Here is a 27,842-nt window from a genome sequence, read left to right as displayed (position 1 = left end):
CGCCCTCGGTCCACCCCCTCCGCGCGCTCGCCCACCCCGCCCAGCCCGGATCTCTGTCAGCGGCCGGAAGGGAAACGCGAAGCCAGCGCGGCCGCGGGGGGAGTCCGGGTGAGTAGGAGAAGATGGCGGAGGCAACGGACGGGTCGCGGTTGCGTGGCGTCGCCTACCACGACCCACTCCACGGGCTCCGAGGCCCGGGGAGCGCCAGGTCACTCGCTCCGTCCTGTCCCCCGCCCCTGGGCTTCGCCATTTTTCCCCAGGGCCTGGGTTGGGGAGTTGGTGCGGGTTTCTTTGGTGTCCCCCGTCTCTTCCGCGCGTAGGCTTTTGGGGTACGGAAAGCAGGGAGTCAACTGGGGTGCCGGGCCGGGGCTACGCCGTAGCCCTCTTTTGGGCGCAAGGGCCACTCCCCCCGGGGTCTGAGAGTGAATCAGCCCAGGGCCCGGCTTAACTGCATCGGTGATTATCGCTACCCTGCAGTTCCTTGAAGGTCCTCTGTCCTGGAGCAGTAAGATCCTTGACGTAACTAGAAATGGCAGGGTAAGGAGTGTTTGCCTGACATCGTCTCGTTTTTACGGAAGAGGGCCCCTCACGATGTGCCCATCAGCCCCACCTGAAATAGCAAGAATTCTTCCTCAGCAGAGAGCGAATAACAAGGATATTAAGATAAAGAACAGGTGAAGGGGGCAGTCAGCTGAAGCTTGTAAGGGAATTTTCCTCACGCCCGCACTTACCCTTTGCTTGCTAATTTTTGTGTTCAACGTGTTTACATAGACATGTGACTGCAAAGTCCGAAAGATCGTGTACAGAATCTCTGAACGGTAACCAGAGTGTCTGTCAAGGCTCTGTAGTCATTCTCTCGATAGCTTTTGTGGAGGTTATGGCACGCCCATCTCTCCATGCCAGAACCACCTGGTTCCAAATGCTTTGCCTTTCTGCTGCTTGAAGTTGATACTATAAACAGTCTGCCCAACCTGTTTTGTTTCCCACTAGCAGGTGATCCTTAGGATTGTAGATCTATTCTACCATCATCTTCCCTTCTTCCTTGTCTTTCTCACAGAATTGGGTTTTTGCAGACTGACTTTGGATCCTGAGGCAGACATTCATTGTCCACTCGACATACATTCCCACGTATCCCTTTTTTCCCTGCCAACACAACCCCAATTATTTTTATTTATTTGATTTTTTTTTTTTGAGACAAAGTCTCACTCTGTCGCCAAGGTTAGAGTGCAGTGGTGCGATCACAGTTCACTACAGCCTCCACTTTATGGGCTCAAGGGATCCTCCCACTTCTCTAGTAGCTGGGGCTACAGGCGCTTTCCACCACACGTAACTAATTGTTTTTTATTTTTAGTAGGGACAGGGTCTTGCTTTGTTACCCAGGCTGGTCTCAAACTCCTGGCCTCAGTTGATCCTCCGGCCCAAAATGTTAGGATTACAGGTATGAGCCAACGTGCTGGTCTCACATTTTTTCAGGTAGCAGTTGAAACCAACCATCATGGTGATCTGGCTTTTCTAGGGCTGGCCATACGTAATTGAGTTCCTCCTGATGAAAGGTAAGCAACAATCCTGAGAAACATAGTGGGAGCCCTGTGTCTACAAAAATTTAAAAGGTGGCTGGGCGCGTTGACTCACGCCTGAAATCCGAGCACTTAGGGAGGCCGAGGTGAGCAAATCACCTGAGGTCGGGAGCTCTAGACCAGCCTGACCAACATGGAGAAAGCTCGTCTCTGCTAAAAATACAAAATTAGTCAGGCATGGTGGTGCATGCCTGTAATCCCAGCTACTCAGGAGGCTGAGGCAGGAGAATCGCTTGAACCCGGGAGGCAGGGGTTGCGGTGAGCCGAGATCGTGCCATTGTACTCCAGCCTGGGATAAGAGTGAAACTCCGTCTCAAAAAAAAAAAAAAAAAAAAAAAGGCGAGGCATGGTGGTTCATGCCTGTAATCCCAGCGCTTTGGGAGGCTGAGGCGGGCAGATCACTAAGTCAGGAGATTGAGACCATCCTGGCTAACACGGTGAAACCCCGTCTCTACTAAAAATACAAAAAATTAGCCAGGCATGATGGCGGGCACCTGTAGTCCCAGCTACTTGGGAGGCTGAGGCAGGAGAATGGCATGAACCCAGGGAGCAAAGCTTGCAGTGAGCTGAGATCGCGCCACTGCACTCCAGCCTGGGCCACACAGCAAGACTCCGTCTCAAAAAAAAAAAAAAAATTACCTGGTCGTGGTAGCTCACGACTATAATCACAGTACTTTGGGAGTCCAAGGCAGATGGATTGCTTGAGCCTGGGAGTTCTGCATCAGCCTGGGCAACATGGCAAAAGTCCATCTCCAGTACATAAGAAAATTAGCAGAATGTGGTGGTGCACACCTGTAATCCCAGCTACTGGGGAGGCTGAGGTGGGAGGATCACTAGAGCCCAGGAGATTGAGACTGCAGTGAGCTGTGGTCATACCACTGCAGTCTAGCCTGGGTGGCAGAGTGAGACCCTCTCTGGAAAAAAAGAAAAGAAATGTAAGCAGAAATCTGCAGGATGGGTTCTTTGGGAAGAATTCCCAAAAGAATTCCTAATACAATAAGGGACAAATTCAGCTAACATACCATTTAACCCTTTCTGCCTGAAACATGGTCTTGATGCACAAAGTAATACCCATCTTGTAATTTTTTTAACAATGAAACCTTTTACCCCATTTGCGATTTCATTGTTTAAAAAATTTGATTAAACAGGCCGGGCACAGTGGCTCACGCCTGTAATCCCAACACTTTGGGAGGCTGAGGCAGGTGGATCACCTGAGGTCAGAGTTCAAGACCAGCCTGACCAACATGCTGAAACCCCATCTCTTCTAAAAATACAAAAAATGAGCCGGGTGTGGTGGCGGGCACTTTGTAATCCCAGCTACTCAGGAGGCTGAGGCTGGAGAATTGCTTGAACCCGGGGATGGAGGTTGCAGTGAGCCGAGATTCTGCCATTGCACTCCAGCCTGGGCAACAAGAGCAAAAAAAATCCGTCTCGAAAAAAAATGATAAAACAGAATCATAAAGTGTGGATCCCTGATGCATCTTTCAACAACAGTCTATGCCCAGACTGCTTATGTGAGAAAAATAAAATTTATTTTTCTTGGCTGGGCGTGGTGGCCTACACCTGTATTCCCAGAACTTTGAGAGGCTAAGGAGGGCAGATCACTTGAGGACAGGAGTTAGAGACCGGCCTGGCCAACGTAATGAAACCCATCTCTACTAAAAATACAAAAATTAGGCTGGGCGCAATGGCTCACGCCTGTAATCCCAGCACTTTGGGAGGGGGAGGTGGGCAGAACACAAGGTCAGGAGTTCAAGACCAGCCTGGCCAACGTAGTGAAGCCTCGTCTCTACTAAAAATACAAAAATTAGCCGGGCTTGATGGCGCACGCCTATAGTCCCAACTACTTGGGAGGCTGAGGCAAGAGAATCGCTTGAACCCAGGAGGCAGAAGTTGCAGTGAACCAAGATCGCACCACTGCACTCCAGCCTCGGCGACAGAGCAAGACTCGGTCTCAAAAAAAAAAGTCGGTTGTGGTGGAGGGCACCTGTAATCCCAGCCACTCAGAAAGCTGAGGCAGGAGAATCCCTTGAACCCAGGAGGCAGAGGTTGCAGTGAGCTGCAGTTGCCACTGCACTCCAGCCTTGGATGACAAAGCAAGACTCCTCAAAAAAGTTCTTTCTCTTTAAGCCATTCTTCAGATTTTCGTTACTTGTAACCAAACACATTTCTAACTACTGATTACAGATACTCTTTTTTTTTTCCTTTGAGTCTGGCTTTTTTTGCCCAGGCTAGAGTGCAGTGGCGTGATCTCCGCTCACTGCCAGCTCCGCCTCCCGGGTTCAGGCCATTCTCCTGCCTCAGCCTCCTGAGTAGCTGGGACTACAGGCGCCCGCCACCACACCTGTCTACTTTTTTGTATTTTTAGTAGAGATGGGGTTTCACCGTGTTAACCAGTATGGTCTCGATCTCCTGACCTCGTGATCCGCCCGCCTCGGCCTCCCAAAGTACTGGGATTACAGGCGTGAGCCACTGCGCCTGGCCGCAAATCAACTATTTTAATAAGTGCTCTAGGTAATTCTAATGCAAATAGTCCTTGTCTGACCCAGGAGAAACACGATAGTCAAGTTTAATCCTATTTCGTCAAGTAATTTCTTCCTATGTTTGAAAGCAGAAGTCCGATTTCCCTTGAGATTTTTCTTTGGCTCAGAACATCCAGAGCTCTTTTACTTCTTCCTCATGTAAAATAGCTTCAGGTCTATATGTGATCCTGATTGAGAAATTAAGTCTTGTCTAGAGAATAAGCAATATTTAATTAAAACATAATATCTCAAAGTATAGTCTGACAGCACAGAGTAGCATATTCTCTCTTGTTCTGGGCAACATACTTTAATGTAGCCACATAATAATATTTAGCCATTCTAAACTATAGTTAATTAAAATATTTAGGTCTTTTTCACGTTTTGCTAGAAAGCCAAATCTTTCTCTATATTTGTGCAATTGTTCTTTTAACATACCTGCAGTATTTTGCAGTTGTTTATTATTGTAACCGCTTTTCTCCTTATAAAAGTAAAACATGCTTATAGTAAAAACTACAGAAACAATGGCCAGGCACGGTGGCTCACGCCTGTAATCCCAGCACTTTGGGAGGCCGAGGCAGGCGGATCACGAGGTCAGGAGATCGAGACCATCCTGGTTAACACGGTGAAACCCCATCTCTACTAACAATACAAAAAATTAGCTGGGCATGGTTGCGGGCGCCTGTAGTCCCAGCTGCTAGGAGGCTGAGGCAGGAGAATGGCCTGAACCCGGGAGGCGGAGCTTGCAGTGAGCCGAGATCGTGCCACTACACTCCAGCCTGGGCAACAGAGTCTCAAAGAAAAAAAAAAGCTACAGAAAAATATGAAGAAACTAAATATTGACCATTATCCCATTCCCAGTCATAGGCACTGTTAACATTTTAATTCATGTCTTTTTTTTTTTTGAGACAGAGTCTCAGTCTGTCTCCCAGGCTACAGTGCAGTGGCTTGAACTCAGCTTACTGTAATCTCTGCCACTCGGGTTCAAGCGATTCTCCTGCCTCATCCTCCCAAGAGCTGGGATTACAGGCACGTGCCACCACACCGGGCTAATTTTTGTATTTTTAGTAGAGACAGGGTTTCACCATGTTGGCCAGGATTCTCTGTCTCATGCGTCCGTGTGAAGAGACCACCAAACAGGCTTTGTGTGAGCAGCATGGCTGTTTATTTCACCTGAGTGCAGACGGGCTGAGTCCAAAAAAGGGAGTCAGCAAAGGGTGGTGGGACTATCATTAGTTCTTACAGGTTTTGGAATAGGTGGTGGAGTTAAGTGCAATGTTTTGGGGGCAGGGGGTGGATCTCAGAAACTACATTCACAAGGGTGGGGAGATTATAAAGAATCTTCTTAAGGGTGGGGGAGATTACAAAGTACATTCATCAGTTAGGGTGGGGCAGAAACAAATCACAATGGTGGAATGTCATCAGTTAAGGCTGTTTTCACTTCTTTTGTGGATCTTCAGTTGCTTCAGGCCATCTGGATGTATACGTGCAGGTCACTGGGGATATGATGGCTGAACTTGGGCTCAGAGGCCTGACAGTCTCGATCTCCTGACCTCATGATCCGCATGCCTTGACCTCCCAAAGTGCTGGGATTACAGGTTAGCCACCAGGCCGAGCCTCTCTTTTTTTTCCCCTATATCACCCAGGCTGGAATGCAGTGGCTCGATCTTAACTCACTGCAACCTCTGCCTTCTCGGCTCAAGTGATTCTCCTTCTCAGCCTCCTGAGTAGCTGGGATTACAGGTGTGTGCCACCACACCCAGCTAGTTTTTTTTTTTTTTATTTTTAGTAGAGACAGGGTTTTACCATGTTGGCCAAGCTGGTTTCAAACTCCTGACCTCAGGTGATCCACCCACCTCAGCCTCCCAAAGTGCTGGGATTACAGATGTGAGTCACCTCGCCCAGCTTCACAATACTTTCTTTAAACTGGACTCTGTTGAGAACTTAAATTGTTCCTTAAGCAACACCACAATAAACTTTCTAAAACAGACATCTCTGTGTACTGTTTTATTTACTCTCTTAGAACCAATTCTTAAAAATGGCCGGGCTTGGTGGCTCACGCCTGTAATCCCATCAGTTTGGGGGCTGAGGAGGGCAGATCATGAGGTCAGGAGTTTGAGACCAGCCTGGCCAATATGGTGAAACCCCATCTCTACTAAATATACAAAAATTAGTCCGGCGTGGTGTCACATGCCTGTAGTCCCAGCTACTTGGGAGGCCGAGGCAGGAGAATCGCTTGAACCTGGGAGGGTGAGGTTGCAGTGAGCTGAGATCATGCCACTGCATTTCAGCCTGGGTGACAGAGCGAGACTCAGTCTCAAAAAAAAAAAAAAAAAAAAAAAAAAGGAATTGTTAGAATGACAGTCTTCACATGGATCCTTTGTGTCTTGGATATTTGTTCTCTCTTTTCTTTGTTGGCTTCTTTTCATCTCACTGACTTCCAAGCACTGAGGTGTGCAGGGCTCCGTGCCCAGCTGAGTCTCATTAACTTCCTAGGTGATCACATCAAGTTCCATAGTTTGAAATACTGCCTAGCTAATAAACTCATCTCTCCAGTCGAGCTTCTCCACTGGATCTAAATGTTGACTTGAACTGTTCACTTATCTAATGACTATTTCAAACTTAACAGGTCCATATTTGAACTTTTGATTATCTCTGCCAAATCTGCTCCTTTCCCAACCTACCCCTTTTCAGTAAAGGGCAGCTTTAACCAGTTGCTTGGGTCAGAGATCTTTTCCTCACATTCCGTTAACAATGCAAATCCTGTTGGCTCAGCTTTCAGACTATATCAAGAATCTGACCACTTTCACCCAGTGCAAGCCACAATCACTTCATACCTGGATTACAAATTGAATAATGTCATTTCTCTGGTCAAAACTTCAATGGCTTCTCTTTTTTTCTCTCTCTCTGAGATGGAGTCTTGCTCTGTCACCCAGGCTGGAGTGCAGTGGCACGATCTCGGCTTACTGCAACCTCCTCCACCTAGGTTCAAGCGATTCTCCCGCCTCACCTTCCCTAGTAGCTGGGACTACAGGTGTGTGCCACCACGCCCAGCTAATTTATGTATTTTTAGTAGAGACGGGGTTTTGCCATGTTGGCCAGGCTGGTCTTAAACTCCTGACCTCAGGTGATTCACCCACCTCAGCCTCCCAAAGTGCTGGGATCACAGGCATGAGCCACCGCACCCAGCCAGGCTTCTCTTTTTATTCAGAATAAAATGCATAGTCCTTGCTATGACCTTTAAATCGCTAAGTGATTTGACCTTCTATCACCTCTTTTCTTTTTTCTTCTCTTTTTATTTCTTTCGTTTTTTTTTTTTTTTTTCTTTTGAGATAGGGTTTCTCTCTATTACCCAGATTGGAGTGCAGTGGTGCAATCATAGCTTATTACAGCCTCAGTCTCCAGGCTCAAGTAATCTTCCTGCCTCAGCTTCCCAAAGTTCTGGGATTGCAGGGGTAAGCAACTGGGCCCTGCCTCTATTGCCTCTCTGATCTGTGTTCTCCACTATTTCCTCTTCACATATCACTGTGGCCCTGCTAACCCCCTTGCTGTTCCTCTAAACAGTGATTTTGAGTGAGAAGCATTTTCTGCTTGGGAGACATTAGTCAATATCTGGAGACATTTTTGGTTGTCACAACAAGAGAAAGGAGGTGCTACTGGCATTCAGTGGAGAGAGTCCAGGGATGCTGCTAAACATCTTACAATGCACAGTACAGCCCCCACAGCAAAGAATTGTCCTGCCCAGAGCCAAGCACAGTAGCTTGTGCCAGTAATCCCAGCTACTCAAGAGACTGAGGCAGGAGGATGGCTTGAGCCCAGGAGTTTCAGGCTGCAGTGAGCCATGATTGCACCACAACACTTCAGCCTGGGCAACAGAGGGAGACCCTGTTTATAAGGAAAAAGGAAAAATTGGGGTGCAGTGGCTTACATCTATAATCCTAGCACTATTGGAGGCCAAGGCAGGTGGATTACCTGAGGTCAGGACTTGGAGACCAGCCTGAGCAATATGGTGAAACCGCATCTCTACTAAAAATACAAAAATTAGCCAGGCCTGGTGGTGTGTGCCTGTAGTCCCAGCCACTCGCAAGGCTGAGGCAGAAGAATTGCTTGAACCTGGGAGGTGGATATTGGAGTGAGCCAAGATCATGCCATTGCACTCCAGCCTGGGGGACAGAGGGAGACTCTGTCTCAGAAAAGAAAAAAAAGTTAACCTGCCCAAAATGCTATTTGTGCTGAGGTTGAGTGTGGGCGGCAAGACACCCAGGTGCCGAGGCAAGAGACCGAGGACACGAGCTGTTCCAGTATAATAAAATATAAAACAAGAATAGTTATACCAGATATAGATCTTAGATATGATTATATGTGAATATCATTAATCATTAGTTTGTAGCAATTACTCTTTATTCCAATGTTATAATAATCCTCGCTCTATAATCATAACCTAGGAAAAACCAGGCCATACAGAGATAGGAGTTAAGGGGACATAGTGAGGTGTGACCAGAAGACAAGAGTTCGAGCCTTCTGTTATGCCCGGACAGGGCCACGAGAGGGCTCCTTGGTCTAGCAGTGATGCGAGCATCTGGGAAGACGCCCGTTGCCAGGCGGACCATGGTCTAGCGGTAGTGAAAAGTGTCAAGGAACAACACCTGATACTTAGCAGACCGGGAGAGGGAGTCTCCTTTTCCCCGGGGGAGTTTAGAGAAGACTCTGCTCTTCCACCTCTTGTGGAGGGCCTGACATCAGTCAGGCTTGCCCGCAGTTATCCGGAGGCCTAACCGTCTCCCCATGATGCTGTGATTCAGTGTTCATGCTCCTAGTCCGCCTTCATGTTCCATCCTGTACACCTGGCTCTGCCTTCTAGATAGCAGTAGTAAATCAGTGAAAGTACTTAAAGTCTCTGATATGCAGAAATAATGTCTTAAGCTCTCTTTCTCTCTGTCTCCTCTCCCTCTTCCTCGGCTGCCAGGCAGGGAAGGGCCCCCTGTCCAGTGGACACGTGACCCACCTGACCTTACCTGTCATTGGAGATGACTCACACTCTTTACCCTGTCCCTTTTGCTTTGTATCCAATAAATAACAGCGCAGCCAGACATTTGGGGCCACTACCGGTCTCCACGCATTGGTGGTAGTGGTCCTCCGGACCCAGCTGTCTTTTCTTTTATCTCTTTGTCTTGTGTCTTTATTTCTACACTCTCTCGTCGCCGCACACAGGGATAAGCCCACTGACCCTGTGGGGCTGGTCCCTACAGTTGAGAAACCCTGCTCTAATGCACCAAGTATGTTCCATCTTAGGAACTTTGCACTCACTCATCCCTCTACCTGAATGCACTTTCCCTAGATAATTACGTGGCTTGCTTCCTAACTTCCTGCTCAAATGTTACCTTACAGAGAAGCCCTCCTTGGCCACCCTGTGTAAAATATCACCCCTGTAGTCAATCTCCATACCTATTATGAACATACTTGTTTGTTATCTGTCTTCCTCTCCCACTACAATGTAATCTCCATGGGAGCTGGACCTTTGTTTCATTCTTCATTGTATCCGGAGCACATGGTATTCAGTCATTAAATATTTACCAATTAATGAATGCATTAATGTTGTATCTTTTTTTTTTCTTTTTTTTTTTTTGAGACAAAGCCTCGCTCTGTCTCCCAGGCTGGAGTGCAGTGGCCCGATCTTGGCTCACTACAACCTCCACCTTCCGGGTTCAAGAGATTCTCCTGCCTCAGCCTCCCGAGTAGCTGGGACTACAGGCATCCGCCACCACTCCCAGCTAATTTTTGTATTTTTAGTAGAGACGAGGTTTCCCCATATTGGCCAGGCTGGTCTTGAACTCCTGACCTTGTGATCCATCCGCCTCAGCCTCCCAAAGTGTTGGGATTGCAGGTGTGAGCCACTGCGCCCAGCCTGTATCATTTTATACTATCACCAGAGTTCCCATTTTCTTTTTTCTTTTTTTTTTTTTTCGAGACAAAGTTTCACTTTTGTTGCCCAGGCTGGAGTGCAGTGGCATGATCTCAGCTCACTGCAACCTCCGCCTCCCAGGTTCAAGCAATTCTCCTGCCTCAGCCTCCCAAGTAGCTGGGATTACAGGCGTCCGCCACCACACCCAGCTAATGTTTTATATTTTTAGTAGAGACGGGGTTTCACCATGTTGGCCAGGCTGGTCTTGAACTCCTGACCTCAGGTGATCCACCTGCCTCGGCCTCCCAAAGTGCTGGGATTACAGGCATGAGCCACCACACCTGGCCTAGAGTTCCCATTGTCTTATATCTTGGCTGTACTGGATACAATATTTTAATATTTGCCAATCTGGTAGGTGGAAATTTGATTTTTGTGGAATTTCATCTTATTCATCCTATTTGGAAAATTGTCTTACCTTTTTTTTTTTTTTTTTTTGAGATGGAGTCTTGCTCTGTCACCCAAGCTGGAGTGCAGTGGCAAGATCTCGGCTGAGTAGCTGGGATTATAGGTGCGCACCACTACACCCAGATAATTTTTTTGTATTTTTAGTAGAGACGGGGTTTCACCTGTTGGCCAGGCTGGTCTCAAACTCCTGACCTCGAGTGATCTGCTGGCCTTGGCCTCCCAAAGTGCTGGGATTACAGGCGTGAGCCATTGCGCCTGGCCTTTTTTTTCTGGATTTCAATGTGGAACAACAATTTTTCTCTTTTTTTTTTTTTGTTGGAGATGGAGTTTTGTTCTTGTTGGCCCAGGCTAGACTGCAGTGGCTGGATCTCGGCTCATTGCAACTTCCGCCTCCCGGATTCAAATGATTCTCCTGCCTCAGCCTCCCTGGTAGCCAGGATTACAGGCACCTGCCCCCATGCCTGGCTAATTTTTGTATTTATAGTAGAGACAGGATTTCACCACGTCAGTCAGGCTGGTCTCCTACTCCTGACCTCAGGTGATCTGCCTGCCTGGGCCTCCCAAAATGCTGGGATTACAGGCATGAGCCACCTTGCCTAGCCTTTTTTTTTTTCTTTTTCTTTTTTTTTTTAATGCAGAGCCTCTCATCCAAACTATTATCCTTGTAGCTTCTTTTCAAATACTCTTGATTATGTGATGGTAGAATAATAAAAATTGAAATTGTTGTTATTATTGTTATTACTTTTGACACGAAGTCTCGCTCTGTCGCCCAGGCTGGAGTGCAGTGGCATGATCTTGGCTCACTGCAAGCTCCGCCTCCCAGGTTCAAGCAATTCTCTGCCTCAGCCTCCCAAGTAGCTGGGATTACACGCACCCACCACCACGCCTAGCTAATTTTTTTTTGTGCTTTTAGTAAAGATGGGGTTTCACCATCTTGGCCAGGCTGATCTTGAACTCCATCTCGTGATCCACCCGCCTCGGCCTCCCAATGTGCTGGAATTACAGGCGTGAGCCACCACACCTGGCCAAAAACAAAATTGAGATTATTATGAAATACAGTTTTAGGCTGAGCACAGTGGCTCACACCTGTAATCTCAGCACTTTGGGAGGCTAAGGCAAGAGGATCACTTGAGCCAAGGAGTTCAAGACCAGCCTGAACAACATGGCAAGACCAAAAAAATTAACAAAATAGCTGGGCATGGTGGCACACACCTGTAGTCCCAGCTACTTGGGAGGCTGAGGTGGGAGGATCACTTGAGCCCCAGAGTTTGATGCTGAGTGATCATGCCACTTCACTCCAGTCTGGGCTGCAGAGCAAGAGCCTGTCTCAAAAAAGAGAAGTTTGTCCCAGAAACCTTGTCAATTTGAAGTATTCCAGTGATCCAGATCACTCCTTGTCCCTATGTTACACAGTGCCAACAGATGAAATGTATTAGCTACACAGACATGATGGTCTAGTGGCTGGATGACCAGTTAGCTGGAATGTCTGGGAAGGTTGGGTTAGATGCCCTCCTACGTGCTTTCCTTAATGTCTACGACTAAATCATGAAGAATTATCCAGTACCAATACTCTGAACTAATCAATTCATTTTACCTATTTTCCATAAATTCATTGACTTTAGAGCTATCTGGTAACTTGAGAATAAGGTAGAATATGAAATAAAATTGTACTAATTTATATCAAGTTGGAGTGCCTAGCAACAATTCTGCCCCTCAATTCATTCGGGAAGACTAGGTTCTGAAAATTACTCTGGTTAGTGTTGAAGACAGACTGATACATGTCAAATTTCCTCTTTGACTCATGGAACAAGATTTCAGTTTTATTTCATCTGGCCTCCTTAGGAGATCCTGCCCTGCCACCAGCCACTGCAAGATAAAAATAAGGAAGCATTCATTATGGGTATGAAACAACTGAAAAGTTTAGTAAGTGTGTATAACTGTTTTTGTTTGCCTGTTTGTTTGTTGAGATGGAGTTTCACTGTTGTTGCCCAGGCTGGAGTGCAATGGCACGATCTTGGCTCACCACCATCTCTGCCTCCGGGGTTCAAATGATTCTCCTGCCTCAGCCTTGCGCCGCCATGCCCGGCTAATTTTGTATTTTTAGTAGAGATGGGGTTTCTCCATGTTGGTCAGGCTGGTCTCGAACTCCCACCCTCAGGTGATCCACCTGCCTCGGCCTCCTAGAGTGCTGTGATTACAGGCGTGAGCCACCCCGCCCGGCCAAGTGTGTATAACTGTTGATCAACATTTTGAAGACCAGTTATGACAGTTAAATTATTTGCCACAACTCAAATGAACAGCAGAGCACTTTATCACAAACTAACATTCACCCTGGAATGTACTGTACAGTCAACCTATTCTGTCTCCTTCCATCTCTCCATTCCTATGCCTTTCATCTTTTTATTTTATTTTATTTTATTTTATTTTTTTTGAGATGGAGTCTTGCTCTGCTGCCCAGGCTGGAGTGCAGTGGCGCAATCTCGGCTCACTGCAAGCTCTGCCTCCTGGGTTCATGCCATTCTCCTGCCTCAGCCTCCCGAGTAGCTGGGACTACAGGCACCCGCCACCATGCCCGGCTAATTTTTTTTTTTTTTTTTTTTAGTAGAGACAGGGTTTCACCGTGTTAGCCAGGATGGTCTCGATCTCCTGACCTTGTGATCCACCTGCCTTGGCCTCCCAAAGTGCTGGGATTACAGGCGTGAGCCACCGCGCCTAGCCAATTTTTCTGTGTTTTTTTAGACATAGTTTCACTATGTTGGCCAGGATAGTCTCGAACTCCCGACCTCAGATGATCCGCCCACCTCAGCCTCCCAATGTGCTGGGATTACAGGCATGAGCCACCACACCCAGCCGCCTTTCATCGTAATTTCACTTTCATGCTTCACAGTCTCATTCTATGTCTTTTGCTCTTTCTCTGCGTATTTTTCTTAGTCAAAGCCTAAATTAAATATTTCCTTCATGGGAGCATAAAGTTTCTTCAGCTTCCACTTTTTATTTCTCCCTCTGATTCTGTTACAAGTTTAATACAAATTTCTTCAAGCTACTGCATTCATAAGAATTATTTATGGCCAGGCGCCGTGGCTCACGCCTGTAATCACAGCACTTTGGGAGGCCAAGGTGGGTGGATCACAAGGTCAAGAGTTTGAGACCAGCCTGACCAACATAGTGAAAGCCCGTCTCTAGTAAAAATAGAAAAAAATTAGCCGGGTGTGGTGGTGGGCACCTGTAATCTCAGCTACTCAGGAGGCTGAGGCAGGAGAATCGCTTGGACCCAGGAGGCGGAGGTTGCAGTGAGCCAAGATTGTGCCACTGCACTCCAGCCTGGGCGACAGTGAGAGACTCCATCTCAAAAAAAAAAAAAGGCTGGGCGAGGTGGCTCACACCTGTAATCCCAGCACTTTGGGAGGCTGAGGCGGGCAGATCACAAGGTCAGGAGATGGAGATCATCCTGGCTAACACGGTGAAACCCTGTCTCTACTAAAAATATAAAAAATTAGGCGTTGTGGCAGGCACCTGTAGTCCTAGCTACTTGGGAGGCTGAGGCAGAATGGTGATATTTTTTGAGACGGAGTCTTGCTCTGTCACCCAGGCTAGAGTGCAGTGGCACGATCTCGGCTCACTGCAACCTCCGCCTCCGGGGTTCAAGCGATTCTCCTGCCTCAGCCTCCCAAGTAGCTGGGATTACAGATGTGTGCCATCACATTGGGCTAATATTTATATTTTTAATAGAGACAGGGGTCTTACTATGTTGCCCAGGCTGGTCTTGAACTCGGTCTCAAGTGATCCACCCATCTCAGCCTCCCAAAGTGATGGGATTACAGGTATGAGCCACCAGCCCTGGCCTAAATTTAAGAAAAAGGGTCTTCCTATGTTGCCCAGACTGGTCTCGAACTCCTGAGCTCCAGCAATCCTCCCACCTGCCAAAGTGCTAGGATTACAGTTGAGCCACTGCACCCCACAGAGATCTCACTGTGTTGCCCAGGCTGCAGTGCAGTGACAATTCATAGGCCCGGCATGCTTTGAACGGCATGCTTTGAGGTGATCCTCCTGCCTCAGCCTCCCAAGTAGCTGGGACTACAGGCATGTTCCACCACTTTCCTGGCTCAAGGAATCCTCCTGCCTCAGCCTCCTGGGTAGCTGGGAGGACAAGTGTGTGTCACCACACCTGGACAACTGGGGGTGTATTTGTATCTTATGGGATGGATATTTGGTGATTTGTTATGAGCAAATTGATAGCCTTCTGTTTGTGGAGATTCTCTTGAATCCTTTTTTCCATACACTCCATTTTCTTCTGTTTGGAACTCATGTTTACTTATGAAGTGGTCCTCAAATTTTTAAAAGTTTATATTTTGCATCTTTTTCTCTTTTCCCTCTATTTTGGGGAGATTTCAATTTTTTTTTTTTTCTTTTTGAGGAGTCTCGCTGTCGCCCAGGCTGGAGTGCAGTGGCGCCGTCTCAGCTCACTGCAAGCTCCGCCTCCCGGGTTCACGCCATTCTCCTGCGTCAGCCTCCCAAGTAGCTGGGACTACAGGCGCCCACCACCATGCCCGGCTAATTTCTTTGTATTTTTAGTAGAGACAGGGTTTCAGTGTTAGCCAGGATGGTCTCCATTTCCTGACCTCGTGATCTGCCCGCCTTGGCCTCCCAAAGTGCTGGGATTACAGACGTGAGCCACCGCACCTGGCCTCTGCAACTCATTTTTTATATCTGCTATTCTCTAATTTCCAAAATTCTGTTCTCTTGATGTACCTTTACTGTGGTATTGTTTTTCTTGGTTGCAGAAACTTCTCAACTTTTCTAAGGGTACTGGTGATTGATAGTTTTGTTTACTTTTGCCTGTGTAGTCCGTTTTCAACTTGCCTTTTTTTCTGTTTCCGTTTTAAAATTCATATTGAGACTGCCCTTAGATGTCTGATAATCCTTAGTTGTCCATTTACACACCCATTATATAAAATGTATACAGAAGGCCAGGTACGGTGGCTCACGCCTATAATCCCAGCACTTTGGGAGGCTGAGGTGGGTGGATCACCTGAGGTCAGGAGTTTGAGACCAGCCTGTCTAAACATGGCAAAACCCCATCTTTAGTAAAAACACAAACATTAGCTGGTTGCGTTGATGCGTGCCTGCAGTCCCAGCTTCTCTGGAGGCTGAGGCTGAAGAATCGCTTGAATCCGGGAGGCGGAGGTGGCAGTGAGCCGAGATCACGCCACCGCACTCCAGCCTGAGCAACAGAGCAAGATTCTATCACCCCCCCCACCCCCCCACCCCGCAAAAAAAAAAAAAAAAATCAATCAATCTGTATCTGAGAGAGTGTGTGTCTCACTCTGGCTGGAGTGCAGTGGCACAATCTCAGCTCACAGCAACCTCTCCTTCCCAAATTCAAGAGATTCTCCTGGCTCAGCCTCCCAAGCAGCTGGAACTACAAGCATGTGCCACCACGCTTGGCTAATTTTTGTATTTTTTTGTAGAGACAGGGTTTCACTGTGTTGGTCAGGCAGGTCTGGAACTCTTGGCCTCAAGTGATCCGCCCACCTTGGCCTCCCAAAGGGCAGGGATTACAGGTGTGAGCTACCAAGCCTGGCTCCACTCACCCTTTTGAGAAGGCTCATGGCTACTTAGTTTACTTACATTTTTTAAGAATACAATTATTAGTATTTATTTGTACCAGGTTACATCTGTGTTCTCATTCTAAGGCTAATGTTTATTCTTTGTTACATTTAGATGCTAAGTAGAGTTAGACAAGAAGTGCCCTCTAATCCCAAATAAAGGTAAAATGAGTCAAAATGCCACAGGAGGAATTTGTTTCTTGAGAACAAAAGGTATCTTAGGAACATGTTCATTTTACACAACTGCTGCATTTACTAGGAACAATAACCTTAGAAATCTTGTTTGTAAATCAAAGGGTCCAACTTCATTTAAAATGTTACTTGATGCTTAAACACAAATACCCACTATCAATCATTAATATAGGAATAAATGAGTCAATAAAGGAAAACTAAATGTAAACCAAGTTTATTTTGCTTTTTAAGTAGTGTTCTTAAAGCACTACAGCTTGGTAAACAATGTAAATTAGTATAAGTCATCTCAAAAGCCAGAGTTGTTTTGTTTTGTTTTTTAATGAGTTGTTAAAAAGATGCAGCCTATTCTAACAGGATAAATATTTTTAACCATTTCACTTCGAGTTAATGAAGGCTCACAAATGAGCAACACTCCTCATTGAGGAAAACAAAAAGCTGTTGTCGACAAGCGACAGCACACACACACAAAAACAAAAAGAACTGTGTAAAAATAACTAACTGTGTTCCCATATTTTTGAAGTCGCTTTACAATGGGATGATATGCACATGATCTTGCTGCAATCTTGCCAAAGAGACTTTGTAATACATGTAGTCTAGACAAACGATTCAGTCCAAGAGGTGCTAACTTCAGACAATGCAGCACTATAATCCTTTAAACAACGCAATTTGTTTTACTCATTATCTTTTCTTCTAGGCTGAAATAGACTAGAAAGAAAATGCTCCCTAATTAAAAATTGGTATTGTTTACAGGAAAAATTGTATAATTTTGCATTAGAATTACAAGTATATGTTCAAATCGAATTTGCCTCCTCCCCCCAGCCCAGCCACAAAAATGGGCATGAAGTAAAATTTTTAAAAATGCCTTAATTTTCAACTTCATGCAAACTAAATAAAGATGACCAAAACAAAAGCTTAAACAATGGAAGGATATTTCACAGAAAATTTCTTATACAAAAAAACACATAAGAAAAAGGGCCACTAGGTGACATTTTAATTTACAAATTGGCATCATTTTGGTCGACAAATACCCACATGCTGTTTTCCTCTGCTAACGAGTTGCAGAGAAAAAAAACAGCATGAATTTGGATTTTAATCACACATTTCTTCTGGAATCTCATGTGGATTAAAGATGCCAGGGACAGACATTTGACGTTTATGTTTCTCTTCATCAGCCTGCCGAAGGGCTATTTCTCTCTCTTCCAAAAACAAATCAGAAGTGTCTTCACCTGCAAATTCCTGTGAAAACAGATAGTTGAAATGTCAACACAATAAACTTCAACTTGCAAAGAAAGAAATCATAGATGAGCAATTTCCTTTTTAGAGAAGGAATATAAATTATCCATAAAGTGGCTGGGTTTTAAATTATAGGATAGTGACACAGTATACTACATAGCTGAATGAACCGCAAACCTGTTAACTGGTGGGGGGGGGAAGATTACAAAAGAATCATGGGCCCCGACACGGTGGCTCACGCCTGTAATCCCAACACTTTGGGTGGCAGAGACGGGAAGAATACTTGATGTCAGGAGACCACCCTGGCCAACATGGTGAAACCCTGTCATTACTAAAATTAGCCATGCATGGTGGCACAGGCGCCTGTAATCCCAGCTACTTGGGAGGCTGAGGCAGGAGAATCACTTGAACCTGCATGGCAGAGGTTGCAGTGAGCCAAGATCACACCACTGCTCTCCAGCCTGGGTGATAAAAGCGAGACTGCCCCAAAAAAACATGGTGTGATACCTTACAGTAAAGTCTTCAAGGTGATTATTATGCATTGTATGCTTCCACCGAAGTATCTCATGCATCCCATCCCCTAAGTATATACACCTACTATGTATTCACACAAATTTTGTTCTCTTTGTGATAGAGTCTTGTTCTGTAGCCCCAGCACACTATCTCAACCTCTTCCTCCAAGGTGCAAGCGATTCTCCTGCCTCAGCCTCCCCAGCAGCTGGGATTACAGGCACCACCACATCTGGCTCATTTTTTGTATTTTTACTAGAGACGTAGTTTCACCATGTTGCCCAGGCTGATCTCAAACTCCCGAGCTCAGACAATCCACCTGTCTCGGCCTCCCAAAGTGCTAGGATTACAGGCATGAGCCACTGCACCCGGACACTTTTTTCTCTTTTCTTTTGAGAGGCCGTCTTGCTCTGTCGCCCAGGCTGGCATGCAGTGTTATGATCTCAGCTCACTGAAACCTCTGCCTCCTGGGTTCAAGCGATTCTCCTGCCTCTGCCTCCCGAGTAGCTGGGACTACAGGCGCCTGCCACCAGACCTGGCTAATTTTTGTACTTTTAGTAGAGATGAGGTTTCACCATGTTGGCCAGGCTGATCCTGAACTCCTGACCTCAACTGATCTGTCTGCCTCGGCCTCCCAAAGTGCTGGGATTACAGGTGTGAGCCACTGTGCCCAGCTAAAAATTCTTCATATGCCAAGATACCAAGAAAGATGTTTCTCCTAAGGCTAATTAATAACTGTCATTAAATTAAGTTTAGTTATATTATCATTGTCTTCGTAGCGATCAGTTAACTTTTTTTTTTTTTTTTTGAGATGTAGTTTTACTCTTGTCACCCAGGTTGGAGTGCAATGACGTGATCTCGGCTCACCGCAACCTTTGCCTCGTGGGTTCAAGCAATTCTCTTGCCTCAGCCTCTCAAGTAGCTGCGAATACAGCTGTACGCCACCACGCCTGGCTAATTTTTGTATTATTAGTAGAGACGGGGGTTTCACCATGTGGGCCATGCTAGTCTCAAACTCCCGACATCAGGTGACCCACCCACCTTGGCCTCCCAAAGTGCTGGGATTACAGGCATGAGCAACTGCGCCCAGCCTAGGTAACTTTCATTAGTTTTTTAAAAATTGGCTAATATTTTTACAGTAAAAAAAAAACAACTTTGTATTTTGGAGAAAATATTTAAGAGCTAAGAGACTAATTCTTATTCAACAATCATGGATAAACTATTCATCAACTACTTAGGGTTTCACAGTACTTCCAAATTTCTTTAAAGCAAGATGTTCAAAGAAAAACCCTTCCCAAAAGTATGAATAAAGCACTGTATAACAGCAGAAGAAAGACATTCTATCTAGTAACTTTCACAAGTTCCCTCAACTAACAAAATTGGCATAAAATTATAAAAAGAACTACCAGCATTTTTCTTACCCAATATTCCATTATACATTTAAGACTACCTAAAATGAATTACATTAGTAATAAGTTTATCCGAATAACATCTCAAACATATCTATCCTTATTGGACTTTAGTTTTTCACTGTATTACCAGTCTCAGGTTTTTTGATTAGAGAGATTGTGTAAACGTATTATCTTGAAACCCCATTTATTTGGCATGACAAATCAAGTGATAAAAATTCTACAACGTAACATAAAAGTGGTCACATTTACCCCTAATATTTCTGCAAGAGCAAATAAATACATACCTTTATTTGAACTAGGAAATCTCTTAAATGTTCCTTGAAAGCAGGAATATCTTGATTTAAGCTGAAAAGCCCTGTCACAAAGAGCTTTACTTGAGCACTGCAAATCAAAACACAATGATTAAATAATGATTTATTTTTCCCCCGAGAGTCTCGCTCTGTCACCAGGCTGGAGTACAGTGGCGCGATCTCTGCTCACTGTAATCTCTGCCTCCCGGGTTCAAGAGATTCTCCTGCCTCAGCCTCCCAATAATGTTTTCTTTTTTTAATCAAGAATTTTTTTTAATTTTTGAGACAGAGTTTTGCTCGTTTACCAGATTGGAGTACAATCGCACAATCTCGGCTCACTGCAACCTCTGAAGCTATTCTCCTGCCTCAGCCTCCCAAGTAGCTTGGATTACAGGCATGCACCACCATGCCCGGCTAATTTGTATTTTTAGTAGAGACAGGGTTTCTCCATGTTGGTCAGGCTAATCTCGAACTCCTGACCTCAGGTAATCTGCCCGCCTAGGCCTCCAAAGTGCTCGGATTACAGGCGTTTGCCACCATGCCCAGCCTTTTTATTTTTTGAGACAGTCTTGCTCTGTCGCCCACACTGGAGTGCAGTGGCACAATCTCGGCTCACTGCAACCTCTGCCTCCTGGGTTCAAGCAGTTCTCCCCCTCAGCTTCCCGAGTAGCTGGGATTTCAGGCACCCACCACCATGCCCACCTAATTTTTTCTATTTTTAGTAGAAACGGGGTTTCACCATCTTGGCCAGGCTGGTCTTGAACTCCTGACCTTGTGATTCACCCACCTCAGCCTCCCAAAGTGTTGGGATTACAGGCATGAGCCACCGTGCGTGGCCCCCACCTTTTTTTTTTTTTTTTTTTTTTTTTTTTTTGCTTTTTTAAAGAGGCAGGGTCTCACTCTATCACCCAGGCTGGTGTACAGTGGTGCGATCATAGCTCACTGCAGTCTTAAACTCCAGGATGCAAACAACCCTCTCGCCTCAGCCTCTCCAACAGCTGGTCCTACAGATGCACACCACCACTTCTGACTAATTTTTCTGTAGAGACGGGATCTTGTTTTGTTGTCTAGGTTGGTCTCCAACTTTTGGGCCCAAGCAATCCTCCCACCTTAGGCTTCCCAAAGTGCTGGGATTACAGGTGTGAGCCACTGTGCCCGACCAGGAACATTCTACGTTTATTAAAAGGTATATTTACTCTTGTAGGTGAGGGAAGGCCGACTTAAGGAGATTAGCCACATATTCCTGAAGAAAGATTTGGTTGTTAACTGGATTTCCAGGATTTAATGATGTACTTATTTTTCCTTCTTCAACCAAATTAAACATATATGCAAGAATTGATGCATGCATTGTTAAACCTGTTGATAAGAAGAAAATTATTAACTCCAAAATGTAATATAACTATAGATCTTAGCGTTTTATTTTTTTTTAGACGGAGTCTCGCTCTGTCACCCAGGCTGGAATGCCGTGGCGCAATCTTAGTTCACTGTAACCTCTGCCTCCTGGGTCCAAGCCATTCTCCTGCCTCAGCCTCCCGAGTAGGTGGGATTGCAATCACATGCCACCATGCCCGGTATTTGTATTGCATCTTTTTTTTTTTATGGTATTTTTAGTACAGACAGTTTCACCATGGTGGCCAGGCTGTTCTCAAACTCCTGACCTCATAATCTCCCCGCCTCGACCTCCCAAAGTGCTGGGATTACAGGCGTGAGTCCCTGTGCCCGGCTGGCACTTAACATTTAAATCGTATTAAATTCTTACCAGCAGTATGTGAAGTGTCTGTCACAACAGAAAAGATATGCTGGAGAATATCACAAAAATAAGTTTGATAAAAACTCTGAGCTGCAGCTTCTTCTTGTGCAACATTTTGTAAGAGTGTAAAAAGTATCTGTAAGCCTAAAAGACATAGAATACCAATGGAAAGTTACTACAGACTGACAGCACTCATGATAGTATTTAGCTCTTAACAAAGTATTCTGAATCTAACCCTGTTCTCCCTTTTTTTTGGGATGATGACTAATAATTACTTGCATAAGGTTTCTTAAATTAATAATGGAATACAACTATATCCAATGCTGGCTTACTTATAAATTATAATAAGTTGTGTGAGAGCTAAACTATGAAGATGTAAAGGCATAAAAATCATATAATGGACTTTGGGGACTTGTGGGGAAGGGCAGGAGGGGGTGAGGGATAAGACTACACATATGGTGGAGTTCATACACATGAGGGATAAGACTACGCATAAAGTAGAGTTCATACTGCTCACGTGACAGGTGCACCAAAATCTCAGAAATCACCACTGAAGAACTTATTCATGTAACCAAAAACCACCTGTTCCCCAAAAACTATTGAAATAAAAAAAGAACCTCATGAATATTTTTTAAAAGCCTATGGGAAAAAAATTACAATCTAAGTTATGACTATTACCACCCTTTCACCATTTCTGAAAGCTTAGCTGATTCTATATGAACTTCTACAACATCACTACTCAGTAGAACTTTGTATTACACAAACCAATTATTACTAGGCCACTCTCCCCATAACTCAATTCTGCCTATGGACTCACTTGGAGTGGAGTGGAACAGTTGATTAAACTGCTTATAGGATTTTCTCAGATGTTCATATATGTAATTCATACACTCAAAACTCTGAACAAGTAATACCTTCCTATGTACAATTAACTATATTTGTATTTTTGGATTGGCAGGCAAATGAATAAAAGAACATCTTTTATTTACCTGTATCTGCGACATTCCTCATAGTATGTTTGAAGGCCCAAATGATGGAATCCAAAACAAGTTTAAACTGTGTAGGTGGAATAGCAAGGAATGCTGGGAAACAATGAGAATTGACAGCCTGAAGTAGTAAGAAAAAGTTCGTTCTGTGTTCAGGATATTCTTCAAAGTCCTAAAAATAAGTGGTGGAAACAAAATAATGTTTCAGTGTCTTTGTTGTGCTAGACAGGAGGGGAAAAGCAAGGCTTAATCCAGTATAAATATTTGGAGTTTTCAATAAACCACAGAAGATAGAATGCCTCCTGAAAGGTAAACCCAAGTAAAATACAATCCACCTCTCACGGAAAATGAAACTCTCCCGTTACGCACATGAGTTATCAAATTGAAGGAGAAAGACAACCTTTTTAATAGAGAACTCATCAAAACCATTATTACCATAAGACTACTACTATCACTTTTGTTTTTAATTTGAAACCACCACTACAGATTACAAAAAAATTTAAGTTACCGTGTAAATGTGTCCACTTAACCTATCTTTTATCTCTTTTTTCTTTTTTTTTTTCAGACAGTCTCACTCTGCCACCCAGGCTGGAGTGCAGTGGCGCAATCTCGGCTGACTGCAACCTCCGCCTCCTGGGTTCAAGCGATTCTCCTGCCTCAGCCTCCCGAGTAGCTGGGATTACAGGCATGCGGCACCATGCCCAGCTAATTTTTTTTTTTTTTTTAGACAGAGTCTTGCTCTGTCACCCAGGCTGGAGTGTGTGGCGTGATCTTGGCTCACTGCAAGCTCAGCCTCCTGGGTTCATGCCATTCTCCTGCCTCAGCCTCTCCGAGTAGCTGGGACTACAGGCGCCCACCACCACACCTGGATAATTTTTTTGTATTTTTAGTAGAGACAGGGTTTCACCATGGTCTCCATCTCCTGACCTCGTGATCTGCCCACCTTGGCCTCCCAAAGTGCTGGGATTACAAGCATGAGCCACGGCACCCAGCCTAATTTTTGAGTAGAGACGGGGGGTTTCACCATGTCGGTCAGGCTGGTCTTGAAATCCTGACCTCAGGTAATCCACCGGCCTCGGCCTCTCAAAGTGTTGGGATTACAGGCGTTGAGCCACCACGCCTGGCCATTTTTGTATTTTTAATAGAGATGGGGTTTTGCCACGTTAGGCAGGCTGGTCTTGAACTCCTGACCTCAGGTCATCCGCCCGCCTTGGCCTTCTGAAGTGCTGGGATTACAGGTGTGAGCCACCACGCCCAGCCTATTTTCTCTTGTTAACACATTTTTCAGTTTCTTATAAGCATATACTACACTTTTATAATTGAAACATGCAGACTTACTTTCTCATTTATTCCAACCAATTAATACAACTATGTTCATAAAAGGATGCCCCGACCTATGAGGTTTCAATAAATGCTACATACCATGTGAATGCTAAAATCTGTTTTCCATATTTACTTTTTACCAATCAAGATTCTGTGTAGTAAATTCTTCTTCTTGGAGTGCAGTGGCGCAATCTCAGCTCACTGCCACCTTGAACTCCCAGGCTCAAGTGACCCCCCCACTTCAGCCTTTCCAGTAGTTGGGACTACCGGCACATGCCACCATGACTGGTTACTTTTTGAACTTTTTGTAGAGATGAAGTCTCACTATATTGCCCAGGTTGGTTTCAAACTCCTGGGAAGTAAGTTCTTGAAAACCAAGAAAGTATTTCCCTAATATACAAGTTTAAATATTTAAACTCCATGGCATTAAAATTATCTTATATCCACAGACATACTTTAGCTTTCAAGAATTAAGGCTATCCTGCAGAATTTCCCCCTTACATAACTGAAATATTACACACCTTATTTATCATATTCAATGTGCATTCAAAAACAGCATCAAATATTTGAGGTATTTCAGCTGTTATATGTCCCCCTAACTTGTTGACAATTATGGCCATAGTACTAAGCACTTCTGGTTCTCTAGCAGCTGGGACATTTCTCTGATAATCAATGAGAACTGCATCCAACAGAGGGGGAACAAAATTTTCAGCGACCTGTTGGGGAGGGAAAAAAAAAGTTATGTTTTAATTTAGGTATGTGGTGACTATTTTAAACAACAAGGTTATTCTTGTCTATAAGATGTAGCATGATCATCTACTGAAAACAGGAAAATCTTGTGTTTGTATTAGGGTTTCCTACGTTAAAACAGTTTTTGGCAAAAGAAAGCAGGAAATCACAATGGGTTGGGAAGTCTCATGGACACACTGTCATTCAAGACTTTTTTTTTTGAGACAGTCTCACTGTCACTCAGACCAGAGTGCAGTGGCAAATCTCTGCTCACTGCAACCTCCACCTCCCAGGTTCAAGCAATTCTTGTGCCTCAGTCTCCTGAGTAGCTGGGACTATAGGTATAGCACCATGCCCAGCTACAAAACTCTTACAATAAGAAAAGTGAGGCTCAAAATTCAGTGGGTGTCTCCAAGTTAGGTGGCAGAATCAGGATTCTACGTATACTGTATATGTAAGATGGCAGCAAGCGAGCCCTCAATGTCTTTTTATTTTTGAGACGGAGTCTTGCTCTGTCGCTCAGGCTGGAGTGCAGTGGTGCCATCTCGGCTCACTGCAAGCTCCGCCTCCAGGTTCACGCCATTCTCCTGCCTCAGCCTATCGAGTAGCTGGGAGTACAGGCACCTGCCACCACGCCCAGCTAATTTTTTGTATTTTTAGTAGAGACGGGGTGTTTCACCGTGTTAGCCAGGACGGTCTTGATTTCCTGACCTCGTGATCCGCCCAACTCAGACTAATGTTTTAATCTAATGAATGCTAACTGGTGAGTATTTTCACAAGCAGAAATAACATCAATCAATTACTCTCAGAAAATAAGAAAGACTATGGATTTCTATTATTTTTTTTTAAACTGAATCTTGCCATGTTGCCTAAACTGGACTTGAGCTGGGGTGATTCTCCTGCCTTAGCCGCCCTGGTGGTTGGGATTACAGGTGCATGCTACAATGCCCAGTAAGATTTTCATGATTCTAAGTAAACTGAGTTATACTTAAAGAGTAACTTCTTGTTCTTTTTTTTTTTTTTTTTGAGACGAAGTTTCCCACTTGTGGCCCAGACTGGGGTGCAATGGCGCAATCTTGGCTCACTGTCACCTCCACCTCTGGGGTTCAAGTGATTCTCCTGCCTCAGCCTCCTGACTTCAAGTGATCCACCCGCCTCGGCCTCCCAAAGTGCTGGGATTACAGGCATGAGCCACCGTGAAAAGCCAAGACAAGGAAAATAAACACAATGTTTCATGTGAACAAATATCCCAAACTTTAACATTAATGTTACTTACAAAAGATGATACCCTTTGTATTATTCCCACTGTGCTCCTGACACGTGCTCAAGCTTCTTGTAAATTACAAACATCACAATCCCTTCAATACATCTTACTTTCTGCTTTCAAATTTTAAATACAGTTCTGTTCACATAATACACATGTTCAGAACCTTTCGATATTTAGGTTAGCCAACTTGAGTATTCCACAAGAATTATATTCAGAACAAGTTTACTGAAAAGTATTTCCTTAACAAGAAACAATACTGAAATTTCAAAACTATGAAAATAACTAGCACACTTGTAAAAAAAAAACCAAAAAACAAAAAATCAACACTATTCCAAGTAATAGTAGTATTAGAATTTTTTGGAATCTCCCAGGCTCAAGTGAATAAAAAGAATGAAACGATACAGTTAAAACCTAAAACTAATTCACAATTTTACAAGTTGAGGCATACGCAGCTGGTTTTTATTACTGAAAATGATTTCCTTTTCTGCAAATCATTTAGGAAAAAGAGTGTAAAAAAGACTTTCAGGCCTTTAATCTGGGAAGCAATCACTTTGCTAAAGAGGTAAAGTAATGACAACTTCGTAGCTCTAGCAATTGTTCTAAAAATCAAGAGGAATGCAAAAACTGCACCGGTACTCCATTAACTAAATCCTCCTAACCTATCTATGGAAACATAAAATGACCCAATTTCCTTAGCTATCTTGTTACATATCACCACCCTTCGCTACTGATTAACAGCAGTTTCTTTTGAAGATGGAATACAGCTATTAGTATATTAACGTAAGGACTACAATAAATAAAATGCCATAAAATAACCACAAAGTTGATATGCTTTAAATTAGCAAAATGCACATAATAGAGTATAGCATATTCCATAAAACACAGCATCAACACTAGAAATCAAAAGCAAAGCATCTCTCACTTACCATCTGTGGATCATTGGATCGGCTCACCCAACCAGATATTAACTTTAAAGTTTCCCTTTTTACAGTTCGCATACTTCTAATCAATGGTTGCTTTGTAACCATTTCACCTACAAAATAGAATCAAATGGAATCTAATTTTACCACTAAAATTATACAGTGGTACTCAGGTGTACATTAGATGCAATTCCATTTTACCATTAAAAAGTTTAAAGCCAAAAGTTCACAAAATTTATTGGGAAAATAAGCTTTAAGACTAATTTTAAAAGGGAAAGGTACACTTAACTGTTTTAAATATGTCTAGGGTCATTTGGGAAATGGGAGGTCTGATTTAAATCTGTAAAAAACATCAAATGTTTGACTTAAGGCAGTAGAAGAGAAGTGGTTTGTTTATACTGCATTGTGTAAGAAATCAGAATCACCTACCATTAGCTTGGATAGCTGCAGAAATATTTTCACTGAGGCACTTGTATACATTAAGCATATCTAAATAAATTCTTCCAAGCTGAATTACAAAGGGGTGTCCAACAGCTTTGCAGGCTCTCACATTTGTTTTCAAAATGCTACCAAGCTGCTTGACTGTTTCAGGATCTTTCAGTATATCCACATTCTTGGAGGAAAAAAAGCAAATTCCATTTATCATATTAAGAATTACCCACGGCTGGGAATAGTGGCTCACGCCTGTAATCCCAGCACTCTGAGAGGCCGAGGCGGGCGGATGATGAGTTCAGGAGATCGGGACCATCCTGGATAACACGGTGAAACCCCGTCTCTACTAAAAATACAAAAAAAATAGCCAGGTGTGGTGGCAGCCGCCTGTAGTCCCACCTACTCGGGAGGCTGAGGCAGGAGAATGGCGTGAACGCTAGAGATGGAGTTTGCAGTGAGTCGAGATCGCACCGCTGCACTCCAGCCTGGGCGAAAGAGCAAGACTCCATTTCAAAAAAAAAAAATTATCCAACATAATGGCCAGGCGAGGTGGCTCACACCTATAATCCCAGCACTTTGGGAGGCTGAGTCGGGTGCATCACCTGAGGTCGGGAGTTCAAGACCAGCCTGACCAACATGGAGAAACCCTGTCTCTACTAAAAATACAAAATTAGCCAGGCACAATGGTGCTTGCTTGTAATCCCAGCCACTTGGGAGGCTGAGGCAGGA

The 27,842-nt window shown here is 44.4% G+C and overlaps 1 protein-coding gene and 1 long non-coding RNA gene across 6 annotated transcripts in view; one reads left to right on the top strand and one right to left on the bottom strand.

The window, feature by feature from the left end:
* The first annotated feature begins 27 nt into the window (after positions 1-27).
* Positions 28-23,868, top strand: LOC129531612 (uncharacterized). 2 transcript variants are annotated; one of them, XR_010129971.1, is made up of 3 exons: positions 28-108; positions 18,841-19,099; positions 22,415-23,868. It is a non-coding gene; the product is annotated as an uncharacterized lncRNA (long non-coding RNA). The 2 variants fall into 2 exon arrangements; XR_008676895.2 differs by lacking the exon at positions 28-108 and adding an exon at positions 10,510-12,386 and having other exon boundaries at positions 22,415-22,497.
* Positions 16,460-27,842, bottom strand: part of XPO1 (exportin 1) — a 60,679-nt gene continuing 49,296 nt past the window's right edge. For all 4 annotated transcript variants that reach the window (XM_004029290.5, XM_063695857.1, XM_055377975.2 and 1 more), the window contains 8 exons: positions 27,111-27,294; positions 26,688-26,794; positions 24,287-24,481; positions 22,446-22,614; positions 21,466-21,600; positions 20,903-21,062; positions 19,701-19,797; positions 16,460-17,497 (listed from right to left, as the gene is read on the bottom strand). In XM_004029290.5, coding sequence (XP_004029339.2) covers positions 17,351-17,497; positions 19,701-19,797; positions 20,903-21,062; positions 21,466-21,600; positions 22,446-22,614; positions 24,287-24,481; positions 26,688-26,794; positions 27,111-27,294 — 1,194 coding nt within the window. In that variant the 3' untranslated portion in view covers positions 16,460-17,350. The remainder of the gene's footprint in view (positions 17,498-19,700; positions 19,798-20,902; positions 21,063-21,465; positions 21,601-22,445; positions 22,615-24,286; positions 24,482-26,687; positions 26,795-27,110; positions 27,295-27,842) is intronic.

This window comes from Gorilla gorilla, chromosome 12, assembly GCF_029281585.2.
Source record: "Gorilla gorilla gorilla isolate KB3781 chromosome 12, NHGRI_mGorGor1-v2.1_pri, whole genome shotgun sequence".
In the NCBI taxonomy this organism is placed as follows: Eukaryota; Metazoa; Chordata; class Mammalia; order Primates; family Hominidae; genus Gorilla; species Gorilla gorilla.
This window is presented reverse-complemented; position numbering and strand designations above follow the sequence as displayed.